Source organism: Gekko japonicus, unplaced genomic scaffold (assembly GCF_001447785.1).
Source record: "Gekko japonicus isolate JY-2015 unplaced genomic scaffold, Gekko_japonicus_V1.1 scaffold382, whole genome shotgun sequence".
In the NCBI taxonomy this organism is placed as follows: domain Eukaryota; kingdom Metazoa; phylum Chordata; class Lepidosauria; order Squamata; family Gekkonidae; genus Gekko; species Gekko japonicus.
The window spans coordinates 1,118,112-1,134,477 of record NW_015168662.1 but is presented as its reverse complement, the minus strand read 5'-3'; the positions used below and the strand labels follow the sequence as shown (position 1 = coordinate 1,134,477).

The window sequence follows — 16,366 nt, the reverse complement described above, 5'->3', positions numbered from 1 at the left end:
GCCGCTCGGGCCTCGCCTCGGAGCCGGTGGGGGGGGGCAATGTCAAGGCGCAAGCATTTAGGATCAGAGTTCCACTGAACCTCTTTCAACTGGCAAGACTCTTCTCTCCTTCAGCAGTGAGTGCACTAAGATTCCACTAGTTCCCAAGGTTTTTATAACATCAATTAATTGTACCTACCTATAAATGCAAAAAGCATACTGTGTTTCCCCGAAAATAAGACACTGTCTTATATTTATTTTTTCTCAAGAAGACACACTAGGGCTTATATCACAAATGCATGCCGCTCGGGCCTCGCCTCGGAGCCGGTGGGGGGGGGCAATGTCAAGGCGCAAGCATTTAGGATCAGAGTTCCACTGAACCTCTTTCAACTGGCAAGACTCTTCTCTCCTTCAGCAGTGAGTGCACTAAGATTCCACTAGTTCCCAAGGTTTTTATAACATGAATTAATTGTACCTACCTATAAATGCAAAAAGCATACCGTACAAATGTTCACTCAGAAGCAAAGACAGGAGCTCAGTGGGCACATCAGGTGGCTGGGTTCATAGCAACGATCAGATTTATTGCTTCCTCTGTCCTCCACAAGAGTGCTAGACTCATTGTAATGCTATGCTGCAGGCGCCAGATGGAACCTGATGGGTTCCTGTCAGTGCTTGGGAATTTTCCTGCCTTGGTTGCTGAGGATTACATTGAGGCTCTGACCACTTTCTGGAATAGGGAGATGACCTGGACTATTGACACAATCGCTCCTAAGCCCCTCCCACCCCCAGACAGAGCCAAGCAGTCTCCCTGATTCACTGGGGAGCTGATGGCAATGAAACAGGAGGGACGATGGGCTAGAGTACTGCTGGTGGAAAACTCAGAGCAAGACTGATCAAACACAACCTATGCCCCCGTTAGAGCCTGTTCTGTGATGGTGATGACAGTGAAAAGGCAGAATTTCTGTGCCACCATTGCATCTGCATGTAATCATCCAGCTAAGCTGTTTCCTGTAGTTCAGGGACTCTACATCATAGTCCCTCAAATGTGGACTCTGTCCACATGATCCACTTTGGATTAGATGCCGTTGTTCAGATGATGTACCTTTGGCATCTGCTTTCCAATTTATATGGATACTTTTCCGTTTATGGATCCCGAGAATGTGGCCAAGATCCTTGGACATGTTAGACCTAACATCTATATATTTGACCCTCATCCTTCCTGGCCAATAAAAGCTGCCAGTAGATTGGCTAAGTGGATAAACTGGAGTTGTGCTGGTCATACTCAAGGAGGCAGTGATCAGAACTGTTTTGAGCCCTACTATGTTGGAATCTTCCATTCTTGGGCAAGGTCCTTGAGTGGGCAGGCTGCTTCTCAGCTCCAGGGGCTCTTCAAAGAGACTGATTCTCTGGATCTATTTCAGTCTGGCTTCAGGCTGGGATTGGGAACAGAGACTGCTTTGGTTGCCAAGGCTGATGAGAACAAGACTGGGAGAATGTGACCCTGCTAATTCTGGTGGATTCTCTCAATGGCCTTTAATAACACTGACCATAGTAGCCTAAGGAGCCACCACTCAGCACAGGGACCATGGGGTACTGTGTTATGGTGGTTTGAGTTAGGGGGTTGTCTCAGAAGGCAGCATTGGGGGATTCCTGCTCAGGTCCATGGATGTTGGCCTGTGGGTGCTACAGGATTTCATCTTATCCCCCATGCTATTTAATATCTATATGAAGCTCTACATTTTTCTACCTAATTCCAAGGATGCTGTTGATGTTCTGAACCGGTGCTTGGAGTCAGTAATTAGGGTGAATAAACTGAAACTTAATCCTGAGAAAATAGAGGTTCTATGGGTCAGTAGAAAGGAAGCCCAGGAATATGAGATCCCTCCTGGCTTGGATAGGGTTATGCTCCCTCTGGAAAACTAGGTTCACAGCTTGGAAGTGCTGCTTGACATCGTGGTCATCTTAAAAAACCAGGTGGCTGCAGTGGCTCGGAGTACTTCTGCCCAGCTATGCCTGTTCCTGATTCAGTCAGATCTAGTCACAGTGATCCATGACTTAGTTATATCTAGACTGGACTATTGTGATGGGCTCTACTTGGGGCTACCCTTGTAGAGTGTTTGGAAGCTGCAGCTAGACTGATGATCTGGGCCTGTTTCTAGGAGCTGCACTGGTTACCGATCCACTCCCAAGCCCAATTCAAGATGTTGGTTTTGTCCTTGAGACCATGGTATCTGAAGGCCCATAGTCTCCTATACATTCCAGCTCAGGGATTATGTTCACAGGAGATGCCACATGAGAAAGGGCCTTTTCAATGGCAGCTCCATGATTGTGGAACAAGCTCCCCAGGGAGGTGTGCCTGGCCCTTCACTATCAACCTTCAGAAGGCAGCTGAAGACAGTTTTATTTAGGGCTGCTTTTGACTAACTTAGTTTTTATTTATTGGCAGTCCTAACTGGAGTTTTTAAATTGTGACCTATTATGTGTTTTTATAATTGTTATGGTTCTAATAATTATTTTACTTATATTGTAAGCCTCCTTGAGTTCCACAAGAGAGAAAGGCGGCTAATAAAGGCTAAATAAAATGGCTAAAAAACCCAACATATCAATTCGAGCAGCATGTTAAGAATAAAGGGAGCACAGCAACAGTCACTGCTAAAACTTCCTCCTTTAGGGGGTTCAGTTCTTAGCCTAGTCAAGCAAGTTCCTGCCTACAGCACTTAAGGAAGAAATCTGACCAAGATCTGTTAAGCACAACCACCACCAATTTATAACACAGCCTAATCTTGTAACAACCTAGAGATTCATAACATTTTTATCACTGCCTTTATGACCAATGTAGACTGGTTTGAAAAACTGCACAGACAAATAAAAGCAGCAAGATAGCTTTAAGTTACCTCATGTGTCATAATGCTAATATCTATTTCTTCTTCAGAGGAAGAGGAGGATATATTAGTATCATCTGGAAGCTCCTCAGCAGATATGTCATCCGACTGTACTGCAGGCTTACCTTCCCTCCCACTGTATTGTGGGGGGAAATAATCAAAGATTTTAGGTTGAAATGTTTGAATAATCTGGAGGGGGAAAAGATTGTTACAATGGCCCAAAATCAAGATAAACACTCTGTTTCTCTACATCTTTTTTTTTAAAATCCAAAGCCTTTTATTGGCATATAAATAAAGATACAGTAATCTAAATACAAAATCATGCAGAGTAAAATTAAAATTGCAGAGTAACATCACAGAGTAACATCATAATAAAACCTAATTCATAATATCACTTATCAGGCCGTAGGACCATGGCACTGCAGAGAAACTTTGCTACTATTTCAGTTATTTCTGTATCTGGATTATCAAGCAAGAAAAGTTTAAAATCATCAGGGGGTCTCTAAAAATTGGCCTAATATGGGATATAGAAGATCCCGACAGGACGCCAAATAGGGAGAGCACTGGAGGAGGACACGGGCAACAGTTTCAACACAGTACTTCATACAATGACAGCACCTGCTAGGATAGGGAGCTACATCTTTTAGTTTTGGGTTATTTGTCTTAGAAACCTACTTAAAGAAGTTGGGAATACACTGAAGTGGCATTTAACTATTGCTAATAATGACTTTCTTCATTCAAGGAAATGAGAATGTTCTTTAACAGAATGTGTTCTATACAAGTTCATCATCTGTGAGTGCCTGTTCAAATCCACATTTGCCTCCCAATTATATACATGTATATTCAGAAGCAGATTCCTTTTGACAGCTGGATTTTGGATTAAACTGGATGTGTTTTTGAATTGTGACCAGACCCCCATTTCTCACTATTCGTATAGCAGAGAAACAATCAAGCTTTTGTTTTGGAGAAAACAGAATCAGCAAGCCCTTGTGGTATAGTGGTTTCAGCTTCAGACTAGGACCTGACAAACCCAGATTTGAGTCCTCACTCTGCCATGAAAACTCACTGGATGATGTTGGGCCAGTCACTCTCTCTCTCAAGCCTGACCTACCTCACAAGGTTGTTATGAGAATGAAACAGGAGGAATTATGATGTAAAGCCACTTCAGATACCAACTGGAAAGAAAAGCAGGGCATAAAATATCTATATAAATAAAATCTTACTCACTTGCTTAGCTACAGCGGAAAATTTCATTACATGCAGGGTCTCATCATACGTAGAGGCACATTGGTTAATGTTAACTATCATACAAGCTTTGCCTTTACCACAAAAGAATGGTTGAAATAAGCGGGTTAGCTTACTTTCTCTGAAGGGAATATATGCCTGCCTTAACCTTTAAGAGAAAATAGTATGAAAATTAATGCCAAGATAAAAATCAGTAGTAACACCAGATGGGTATCCAGTCATATAGGCTATTTGTTTTCCATCTTTGGAATACTCAGGTCATTAAATTCAGCTACATTTAAGCGTTTTCTCATCTTCTTTCCTCCCCTCCACACACTGGGAATGGGAAACTGGCAACTCCCAGTGCTAAGTCACTCCTCAGACAGAGCAAGCAAGAGTGGCAATGATGGACACAGCCAGAAAAACAGCCTGTTGAACTGCTGACAATAAATCACATGTCTGCTCATCAAGCCCAAAGCATTCACATGTTGAATCTGTGCATTTAAAATACTTTATACTCTGCTCTCTTTCCATAAATGTGTCTGAGGCAGCTAACAATAAAATTGCAACTGAACAAATAACACACAGCAGCATAAAAACTATGTTCTTTTTTATTTGTCAGCATAAAAAGCGCCAAATCCTTCTAAAACTCTTATCATAAGGGAAAACTGACTTGAAAGCTTGAACTTCGATGAAGCTGAACTTGTGTAAATAAAACAGTTTATGTAGCCTCCACTGCTGCTTTACCCAAAAGAAACTAAACCTGTAGTGCTGCTGTCCTGGACTTCTCAGGACTTGGGGACATGGCAAACACATAACAATGACACCAGATATAAAACACTTAACCAGTTTCCAAAATTTTATTTTCACACTCACGTAGGATTTTGATTTTGTTTCAGAGCTGCAATGCATTTCCCAAGGATAAGAAGAGAATTATTAATATTGCCTGCTTCTTTAAGCCTGTCTCCAAAGCTTTGTGTTTTATTGCATCGTTCTGATCCAGCCAGGTCACACAAAGAGAGTCTACACAAATAAATACCTAAAGTTAAAACTTGTTATTTTACTTGAAACAGGTTGGTACTATAACTGACAGCCAGTGTTTTTTAACAAGTGAAAGTTTGTTGGAAGTCAAAGTGATCCACTTAACATTGACATAAATAGAAAAGTGAAGAGCCAGAAATAAACCATAGGGATGCCCCAATCCAGCATCATGTGTTTCTGAGTTTTCCTATCAATCTCTTAAGGAAGCAAGCTACTCTACTGTACTCTACCTGCCTACCTACACACACACAGAGAGAGAGAGAGAGAGGCAGAATGGTTTCAGTACTGCAAAGCAAAACCATGAGAACCCCAAGGTAAAGACACTGTTTCATAAGGTTCCTTCAAGATGAGAGCGCCTGCACCAAGAAAAAGTATTCCAAAGTAAGACAAACAAATGAACACAAAACTCGCCCAGATAGTGAGGTCAAATTGACCTGAAGAAGTATGGGGAAGTAACTAAAACTTGTGCTTTTAATCCTCTACAACTTCAGATTTAGTGAGGCCAAATTCCCTCTGGTGTTTCACACCTTCCACATTTATAATAGTGTGTTAATTGCAGTGTATATACAAATTGTGTTGGTTATTTTACTCCATGAATTCAATGGGAAACAGAAAACCACAAGAATTAAATTCACAAAATTATAGTTTCTTAATTTTATGATGTTCTCTTCTTTGTAACTGTTCTGTTTGCTGTCACAGGGAAATGTTAAAAGGGTAAATAGTTTTCTTTACAATTGGTGTCACACAATCCCCTAGATTTTTTTTTACTCTATTTTTCACACTGGACTAGTAAAGTGCACTTTATTTTTACCATAGATTTAGAGTACTTCTTTGCCCTCTGACATTTTGCTAGAACCTCCTCATTACTGAGAAAAAACATATGCTAGCCCTGGCCTGGATGGACCAAGGTAGCCTGATCTCATCAGATCTTGGAAGTTGAGCAGGGTCAGCTCTGGTTAGTACTTGGATGGGAGACCCACCAAGGAAGTCCAGGGTTGCTACACAAAGATAGGCATTGGCAAACCACATCTGCATGTCTCTTGCTTTGAAGACCCCATGGGGTTGCCATAAGTCAGCTGCAATTTGATGGCACTTTTCACCACCACCATAAGTATAGTTTAGCAAAATGGAGACAACACTTACTCAGAGACTCCAAGAACATGTGGTATAGTCTCATCAGTCAAGCTGATTAGTCTGATAGAAAAGATGCTGTGGCTAGAAAAGTACAGAAACATGCTAGTTGTCATCCTTAAGAGTCATTTACTAAAACACCCATCTCATCTTTTTCTAATAGGATTTGCATTACATATGACATGAGTCAGGTCACCAATACCCAACCAGACTCAGTCATATGTTCACAAGCAGACTAACCTTTAAAAATTCCTTCATCATTCCATGTAGCTCCAAATACTGTGACAGAGAAGAGGCTTCAGGCTTTCCTCCTGCATCATTTTCACCAGAGGAAATGGCCACATCTTTGCCTCTTCTTTGGTCTCCACATGTCCAACCCAGAGCACATGGAGCTCAAGGAAAGGGCAAAAGGCACCATGTGGCCATTGTCACTGGCAACGGATTATGCAGGAGGGAAGCCTGAAGTTCCTCCTTCTCCGTCTCAGTGTTCAAAGATATGCAAACAGATGGAGAGATTTTTAAAAGATAGTCCCCACTTGAATATGTTACATTCAGGTCAAGCTCCATGACCCAACTCATGTCGTACAGAACAAGTATTTTGGCCTCAAACTTCCTCTGGACACAGAACAGAAGACACCTTACTTAAAATGTGTCATTATTTTCAAATGTCATAATGTTTTCTTTTATCCCACAGATCTAGATCTTAGAGTCTCTCTGAAATAAGACCTATAAGAAACAGAAGGCCCTGTTTGAAATATCCATATTAGACTAATCGTTGGAAGTAAATGTGCCACTGCTGCTGTCAAGCACGGCACTGTGGTATGTAGGAATGTACCCTAGGGGGAGCTGTGGCACATTCTCTAGCATTCAGAGTTTATTGAAGGTTTTCTCTTGGCAGTTCAGTTTACCTTTTGTTCTTTCTTTTTCTGCTGTGTGTTAGTCAGGCCCGTAGCCAGGATTTTTGAATTCAGGGGGCCTTTAAATAAGTTGGGGGGCACCCCACACACCCAAATTGGAAGTTGGGGGGCCTGGGCTGGATGGGAAGTTGGGGGGCCTTGGCAGTAGGTTGGGGGGCAGGCCCCAAGATGCCCCACTGTAGCTACGGGCCTGGTGTTAGTGCTTGTGCTCTGAAGGCCTTTGCATTAATGACCTGCAATCAGTTTATTGTCTTTTTGCAAAATCCTATTGCAATAAACTCATTGAATGCAAACTCCAAAGTGTGGATTGGATTATTTCCTGAACTCTGCCAACAATCTCCACATGCAAAGATGCATCCACCCAACTTCTTTCCTTAACAGGAAGATGTATTATGTGCAAGATGCAAGTGAGAATGCCTTTAGATATTGTTCATGACTTGCATACATCAAGCAAATTAAGTGTTTTTGACCAGATGTGCCTTGTGCTGTATATGACTTCCAAAACACCTTGCCACATAGTGATACTTGACTCAAAACTGTTTTACTGTAGACAACACAGCTATTTTCAAAAACCCCATATGTATACAGTTCTGTGGTTTGAGGCCCTAGAGCTGGTATCAGCTTGTGGATTTAAACATTTTGATGCCATCTTTCCACCCAATCCGGTGGAACACATAAACATATTAGAACAATTAAAAACATTTTAAAATGATAAAATTTCTATCAAAACACATCAACAATACCACAACCAGGGAGGACAGACAATAACAGTTATGGGGTATGCCAAATAGAAATAACAAACCTTCTGCTTGATTGCTGATTTGTCTTAGTGCATGACAAACTTCTGTTTTTGTTTCCTATTTTAAGAATTTTGTAAGCTTCATCTATGTTCTTTATGTTGATCCACTTCAAGTCTAGGATAAGAAAATATTTTTTAAATTATTTTTAATTTGTGTATACTAAAGGCAGAAAATGGCTAAATAAAAGCAGTACACTATAAAACCACTCAAGTGGTTAAGATGCTGAACTGCAGGCTGTGGAAGGTCAGTAGTTCAGCAGTTCCGAGACCCGGGTGCCACATGATGGAGTGAGCTCCCATCTCTAGTTCCAGTTCCTGCCAACCTAGCAGTTCGAAAGCAAGAAATTGCAATTAGATAAATAGGGACCACTTCGGTGGGAAGGTAACAGCGTTCCGTGCGCCTCGGTGTTTAGTCATGCCAGCCACATGACCACGGAAACGTCTTCGGACAGCGCTGGCTCTTCGGCGACTGCAGCGGTTGCTGCTGCTGGGGAGGTGGAACCCGCGATACTCACGGGGGGAGTATTCCTCACAGGAAGCAGGAGGAGGACGCAGTAGCAGCAGGTAAGCTTCCCCCCATCCCCACTGATTCCCCCCTGTCCACGGTCTCCTCCTCCTCCTCCACCACCACCCCTGGCTCAGGGGGAAATGCCTGAGTGGCTGCCAGCTGCCGGGTCTCGTCAATCTCCCCCTCGGCTCTGGAAGTGAGGCTTGAGTGCCTTGCAGCCGCCAGGCCTTGCCGGTCTCCTCCCCCCCCGGCTCTGGAAGAAAGGGGACCCATGATACTCGTGGGGGGAGAGCTCCACGCAGAGCAGGAGGAGGAGGAAGCAGGAGCAGCAGCAGGTAAGCTTCCCCCACCATCCCCGCCAATTCCCCCTTCTGTCCCCGGTCTCCTCCACCAGCAGGCAGGAGGCTGGGAGAGTGATGGGGGCAGAAAGAAAGAATGGTGGGTGGGGCAGAAAGAGAGAGAAAGAGTGATGAAGGAAGTCACATGCATGGAGGAGAAATAGAGAGTAAGAAAAGGGGGGCAGAGGGGAGAAATAGTGTGAGAGAGGTAGGGGGTGATATGTGTAAGAGAAGGTGTGACAAATTAGATAACCATCCCGCAAGTTTCTTGCAGGTCTCCACTTGTTATTTACTATTTGTTTTGGAATGTTTTCTAGATTATATCACACAAGTGTTAATTTATCTAGAAATGGAAGACTGCCTTACATTAAGCTGTTTATTAGATTGCCTTGAATGTTGTTTCAAAATTGTTTAAACACAGCATAACATATTTTAAAAGTAACAGTCTGAGAAAAGGGATAATATAGGGATAATAATCTCGATAATATAGTCTAGATCACATAGTGAAAATTTCCAACTAGAGTTCCAAATGGATTTCACAACACAAATTCAGCATCAACAATGTGAAGTAATGTGTTTAGAGGAAAGTTACCTCTTGGGTACAACTTTGGGGACCACGTTTAACATTAAAGTATCTTTGTCATCATAAATGGCATCATGATGATCAGCTCAGTGCAGGGAAGTCAACAAAGCTCTGAACACTGATAATCATTAGTGTAATGTAAAAAGCATCTCTACACCTTACATACCATTTCCTTAACTACTCAGTTAAGGAAAGTACATTCTGTCAGCAAAAAAAGTCATCCATTAACACAAGCAACTCCTTTGGCCAACTGAAACCTCCATGCTGACATGAGTGGTAGGATGCAACAGTTGTGGTTCATTGGGGTACCTGGTGCTCCTGCCTTCTACTACTAAGGATGAGAAGTAACCATATGTGCTGAGTTTAAAAACGTAATAGCTAAAATATGTTTGAAGTACCTCTGCCCCCCAAATAGCAAAGTGGCAGCTGTTGCAAGGCTCACAGCAATATCAATTACAAGGAAAAGAGTACGATTAGCAGCACCCCCTGGTGTCAAGAGCTTCCCCGTGCGTTTGAAGGTGGCCAGCATCTAACAGAATATTCAGTTTGGTGGACCATTCGTCCAATACTAATCAGTGTGTTCTAAGATCCCCCATCCAAGAGTTAATCACTGCACTGAACCCATAACCTTTGAGGGTTATTGTTACCTTTTACATAAGAACTTCCTCCTTGATCCTCACAGATCCTTAGAACTTTACGCTTTTGATTTTTTGATGTTGGCAGTGAGTCCAGTAGTTCATAAACGTACTCATTGTAGATTTCAAAGAAAGAAACCCAGATAGACAACAGTGTTCTCTGATACCTGCTACCCCTCTCAGAATCTAGTAGTTCATTACTTTGGTCTGTTAACCAGAAGTAGAAAAAGAACAGAATAACTCAAAAACATCCGTAGCTTTTAAGTGTAACCAAACAAAGGTCAGTGTTCACATTATTTGTCCACATCTACAGGCACTCTCTCAGGAAAGATATGCGTCTAAACCAGGGCAACTATGTATGTAGCACACAATTATACTTATGTATCTTTAACAACTTTGATTCAAAACATTTGGACCAAAATACATACTTCCACATTAATTTCCCTCATTCCTTATGGAAATTAATCCTTCAAGAAAGCTTCAAGAGGGAATTAGATAAGCATATGGAGCAGAAGTCCATCAGTGGCTACTAGCCACAAGGTATAGATAGGAACTCTCAGTCTGGGGCAAGTGATGCACTGTATTCTTGGTGCTTGGGGCTTGGGGGGGGCAACAGTGGGAGAGCTTCTAGTGTCCTGGCCCCACTGCTGGACCGCCTGATGGCACCTGGTATTTTTGGCCACTGTGTGACAGAGTGTTGGACTAGATGGGCCATTGGCCTGATCCAACATTGGCTTCTCTTATGTCCTTATGTACTTTGATATCATTCACATACCATAGCATAACAATACTTCCAAAAGTATTTTATTAACCATAAACATTTAGCAGTTACCTAATTGATCCAAAGGAAGACTGGGTGAGCTACAGTTACTACAAGGTGAATCTGATGTACCTGAAGTTGTGGTACACTTCAAAGAATGATCAGGCTCCTTGATAAACATAAAAAGGTTAATGTCAATGATGTTCTAATATGTATCAAGTTGTTATGCTGTGCTAGTATGTACAAGATATAAAACTATCAATTAATACATTTTCAAACTTGGTATTTCAAAAATATTTTTATATACAAGAACAGCCCACAAATTTAACGTCATTATTACTTTACTTATAGTCCACCTGTCTCTCTGAGATTCAAGGCAGATTTTGCAGTTTTAAGTCAACACAAGTACAACAGAAAGACATGGCTGAAAACTCCATGTTGCCCTTACAATAACATAGTTCTACCATTAAATAGTTTTAATGCATGGTAACATCAAAACGTAATAGAGAACCCTGCTTGCCACTGACCTCTTTCAAAGAGGCAAGGAGCGCAGCTTTTATGGATTCCTCTCGCTTAGTCTGCATATCATCCAGCCTCTTGATAAGATTGCTGAAGCATGGCTTTAAGTCCATCTTTTGATACTGTCTTCCTCTTACATGACTGAAGATCATTTCAAGAGCACGAGGCAGAATACCACCATCTTTTGGACAACCTGCGAAAACATCGAATTTCTTGTGTTACACGCTATAGCTTTTAGAGCTTTTAAATTGTGTATTTCTTGAATAGAACTGTGAACAGCGAATGTACCGTGAACAGTGAATGTTTTGCCAGCATTAGTAACACCATAGGTAAACACAAGTCCATTCACTCCATTGGTGTATGCTTTTAGTATCGCATTCATTGTGCCTTCAAAAAATTCACTTTGAGTACTATCCGGTCCAAAAACCTAAAGAGAGAATACCAGAGTTATAGTGTCACTGAGGGAAGAGCAAGTTGTTTTGCTTGCATATGGGCATCTTTGCTAAGATGCCTACACAGCAATCAGATCTACTGCCACTTTGAGAGACAGTATGCTGTAATGGTTAGAGCAGGGAGTCTCACAATGAAGCTTACTGGATGACCTAGGGCTAGTTATTCTCCATAAGCCTAATGTACCTCACAGGGTTATCATGAAAGATAAAATGGGCAACAAGGGCAAACACCAATCATAGCACCCTAAGCTCCTTCCAAGAAAAGGTGTGGGAGATTTAAAAAATAATCAAAATTTAAGTGATAAATAAAAGTTCTATTAATTGAATCTCCCCAAGTATGGTATTACAGATTTCAATTTTTTATTCAGTCTCATATAGAAAAGTGGCCCACATTTTATCTGGTTATGCATTTAGGGGTGCAATTTACTTTGGCCTAAGCTAGATGCCATAGACTGACTTCCAAATAAGCACTCTGGACCAGTGTGCAGTGTTACAATGCCTTAAGTATATTTTCCCCTCCAAGGGCAGGTAATCTTACCCGAGTAAAGGTGAACCGATGTGCACATTGCCCAATTCCCTTTTCGCTGTTCTTCATTGCAGCTGATTCTTTAGGTGCACGAAGAGTTACCGTTTCTTGGTTTTCAATCGTTAAGCAGTCCTTAGCAGCAAACGAGTGACTTTAAATAAATTTCCTGAAGTGTACTTCATCTGCTAAAATTAACACCTCCAACATGTTTTAAGCACTCAAAGAGCTCTGTCAAGTACCATCAGAGCATGAAGGAGAATTACTTCTTCCAGGTGAGGAAAGAGGGGAAGGGACATGTTTGTATGTGGCACGAAAACAGCAGAAGCAAACAGGGGCTGTGATCACACACACGAAATAATCCACCTTCAGTCCACTTTCCAACTGGATTTTGCCAGTTCACACAGTACAATCCAGTTGAAAAGTATATTGAAAGTGGATTATTTAGTGTGTGTGATCACAGCCAGAAAGAAGCTGTGAGCTGATGGAAGCATTTTGAATGATTGTTTTCAGAAAACTAGTATATAATATTCTTAAATAAATACATTTTATAGTTCCACTTCAATCCCCTTCCAAGGATCCGTTGGTGGTTAGCAGGAATCCCCCTTGGCCTCCACTTAAGCTTTACTTGTACATTTGCAAATAAAATAAATATTACAAATACACTCTAGCATTCCTCCTCCAAAGGGAACCAATCAAGACAGCAATGATCCTAGACTCTTCCACCTTTCAGAAAAGCGTGGAGAACACCAATGTAGTTCTATTTATACGTCCTTTGTTTAATGTTCATTTTGTCTTGTTGGTATTGTTCTTGGTGAGCAAGGTGAACTTCAATTTCATTTTAAGCCAAAAGGGTTTTTTTTATGTGCTGTATGATTTTAAACACACCTCTTGAAGTCATCTGTTCCAAGAGGGCATGTTTCCTAACATGCTTTCATTGTGTCTAATTTTCTCAATTTCTACTTGTTCTGGTTATCCTACTTCAGTCATTAAACACTCCCCCGGTTGTCATGTCCCTTCACCATATCCTGCAGTATTGAGGCTTGAGTTGACGCTCTCTGAATCTTCATAAAGACTACTTCTAAGTACAAAGTAAGTCAAAGCTACATTCTTGTATCTGCACTGGTAGGGATGGAGCACAATAGATTCAATTCTGAAACTGAGTCTACATGCACACACCCCACTAGTGATAAGCTGTACAACTCACTTGATTTTCATTGCTTTCAAGCTCTGCCTTGGAGAAGGGCCGCACTCTCAAGTACACTTTCAGTAGCTGACATACATCCTAAAAAAAATTAAGGATGGGATTAACAACCATTAGGCAAAGATGCCACAAACTTGTGAGCTGTGCATCTCGAGCCTTCAGTACAGTCTTAAGTATTCCCTCACTTGTCTTCATGATTCACCCAACTTCACTTCTTGTCCCTCCAGGTGCACTCTTCAGTCTGAAAACTTCTCATTCTCAAATATTATTAAACATCTTTCCACTGGCATTCAGACACAAGACTAAATCTTGGAACAGAAGGACCTTGGCTCAGTTTACTGGTCATTCACTCTATGAATTCAGCTGCCTGTGAAACTTCCCTCCTTCAGCTGTAGTCCACTGTGTGCTCTGTAGCTACCCCCCCCACACACACACAAGGGATCCCAAGTCTCCCCGGGGGGCGGGGAAACCCCCGCCCCAGAGGCCCGTTCCCTGGCGGCGCCGGATCGAGCCCCGGGGGGAACACCTCCCCGACGTGCGCATCACCTGGAAGTGACAGGAGGACACCGGGCATGCTGGGGGCAGGGCCACAGCCATACAAGGGAAAACCACAGCGTCGCCCCCGCCCCCAGCGTGCCTGGCGTCCTCCCGTCACTTCCGGGTGATGTGTGTGCGGCGCATGCACCAGACGCCAGCTGGGAGCCCCTGCTCCCGGCGAAGATCAACTTGGCAACCCTCCCCCCCACACACACACACCAGGAACCACCAGGGAAATAGCACTAGGCACAATATGGGGGACTGCAGTGGGAAGGAAATTTTTCCCTTCTCAGCGAACAGAAATATTCTTGAACTGGTAAAAATAACCATAGGATCCAAGAAGATAGATTCAACTGGGTAGCCATATTGGTCTGAAGCAGCAGAACAAAGTTTGAGTCCAGTGGCACCTTTAAAACCAACAAAGTTTTATTCAAGGTATAAGCTTTCATGTGCATGCACACTCCTTCAGACACAATGTACCAGTCCATACATATAGGTAGAGGGTGAGCAGTAGCAGTAAATTAGCATATGGTATTATGAGGATGTTTAACAGATTCAAGGACCGAACATGAATAACAACCTTAGTTTATATCGTTACCATTTGTTTGGGTTTAATTCTGAGGGAAAACATAGTGAACAAAATAAATGTGCCAAAAGTGGAGATTAATTGTAACTGCGGCATTCCACAAGTATTGTGGGGGGAGGGGTATAAATGCAATTAATAAATAAAAAAATAAATAAGTAATCTCCACTTTTGACATATTTATTCCCTTCACTATGTTTCCCCCCAGAATTAAACCCAAACAAATGGTAACCATATAAACTAAGCCTGTTTTTCCTGTTTGGTCCTTGAATTTGTTAAACATCTTCATTATGCTGTATGTTAATTTGCTGCTCACCCTCTACCTATATGTATGGACTGGTAATTTCCATTTCATTGTATCTGAAGAAGTGTGCATGCACACAAAAAGCTTATACCTTAAATAAAACTTTGTTGGTATTAAAGGTGCCATTATACTCAAACTTTTTTCATAGGATCCAACACATTGAGCTTTTATTTACTGAAACCACAAAGCACAGTGATGATGCAAGGAGTTCGCATGAGACATCATCTGCAGAAACAATAACAAGAAAGCTTGATTTGTCTGGTAGAACTATAATCTCCATGCAGTAGTTAATGGGACTCATGGCTGGGCCACTTTACACTATTAGTTATGGTAGACATTACCACCATCCCTGATCCCACACATTCCAGGGGGGGATTACAGGTTCCAAAAAGGCAAACTGAAAGGGAAGGGATGATATATACACACCAGTTTTCTCAATGAGGACACAAAGTTGCTTAATAACATAGTTTTCTCCTCAGTTAGGCTGAGAGAGAATTAAAGTAGAAGTTTTATGGTGTGGGACATCCATATTTTCTGAATGGTTAAACATTTAATATAAATCACCACGTTTCACAGGATAAGATACACATTTCTGAAGACTAGTATAGTTGCTTTACTGTGTCTTTTCAACTAACAATCTGTCTCTCTGCCTTCTTACCTCCTGCAAAAACATGCAAAAGAATATCTCATTTTGATTCTAGTTTTAAGACTCATTACCTTTCCCATACAAGTTCTATTTTACATAAGAATAATTTGAATTTGCATCATTAGGAATCTTTATTTATTCCTCCTTTGATATTTCTAAACAATGACCACAACTAGGGGAAAGGGATTTCATTTTCAAGGACTTTGTTACAGTGGACAGAAAGGGGGGGGGGATACACATACACTAATGTCAACATAAAGTTGAACAGCAAACAGCTCACCTCTCCCTCATGATGCTCTTTAGCTCTGGATACCTCTGATAACTCAAGGGGCAAAGTTAATTCAGTCACACTACATGTTGTTGAGAGTACACCTGTTCCTTCCTGACAGTTCATTATTTCACTGTAAAAAATGAGTAGGAAATAGGTTTGTACCCCGTCAAACTTCTAGATTTTTACTGATGAGAAAACACTTCATATTTTATAACACGGTTCTTAGAAATTTTAAGAAGAGAAGAGGTTGGATTTATACCGCCCTTCACTACCTGAATGAGTCTCAGAGTGGCTTACAATCTCCTTTCCCTCCCCCTCCCCACAACAGACACCTTGTGAGGTAGATGGAGCTGAGAGAGCTCTTTTGAGAACTGCTCCTGAGAGAACAGCTCTGAAACAACTTGTAACTGACCCAAGGTCACACCAGCAGCTGCATGTGGAGAAGTGGGGGAATCAAACCATGCATCTAACCACTACACCAAACTGGCTGTTATCTAGTGTTCTCTCTAAGCTGAGTTAGTGTGAGCTAG

The 16,366-nt window shown here is 41.8% G+C and overlaps 1 protein-coding gene across 1 annotated transcript in view; it reads right to left on the bottom strand.

The window, feature by feature from the left end:
- LOC107113875 (kinesin-like protein KIF20A) overlaps positions 1–15,959 on the bottom strand; it is a 26,314-nt gene extending 10,355 nt beyond the window's left edge. The window contains exons 1-13 of the mRNA XM_015415268.1: positions 15,846–15,959; positions 15,578–15,580; positions 13,499–13,576; positions 12,307–12,426; positions 11,605–11,743; positions 11,325–11,509; positions 10,870–10,966; positions 10,050–10,244; positions 7,977–8,088; positions 6,270–6,341; positions 4,962–5,108; positions 4,089–4,254; positions 2,874–3,050 (exon numbers count right to left, since the gene is read on the bottom strand). Coding sequence (XP_015270754.1) covers positions 2,874–3,050; positions 4,089–4,254; positions 4,962–5,108; positions 6,270–6,341; positions 7,977–8,088; positions 10,050–10,244; positions 10,870–10,966; positions 11,325–11,509; positions 11,605–11,743; positions 12,307–12,426; positions 13,499–13,576; positions 15,578–15,580; positions 15,846–15,959 — 1,605 coding nt within the window. The remainder of the gene's footprint in view (positions 1–2,873; positions 3,051–4,088; positions 4,255–4,961; positions 5,109–6,269; positions 6,342–7,976; positions 8,089–10,049; positions 10,245–10,869; positions 10,967–11,324; positions 11,510–11,604; positions 11,744–12,306; positions 12,427–13,498; positions 13,577–15,577; positions 15,581–15,845) is intronic.
- Positions 15,960–16,366: the final 407 nt, after the last annotated feature.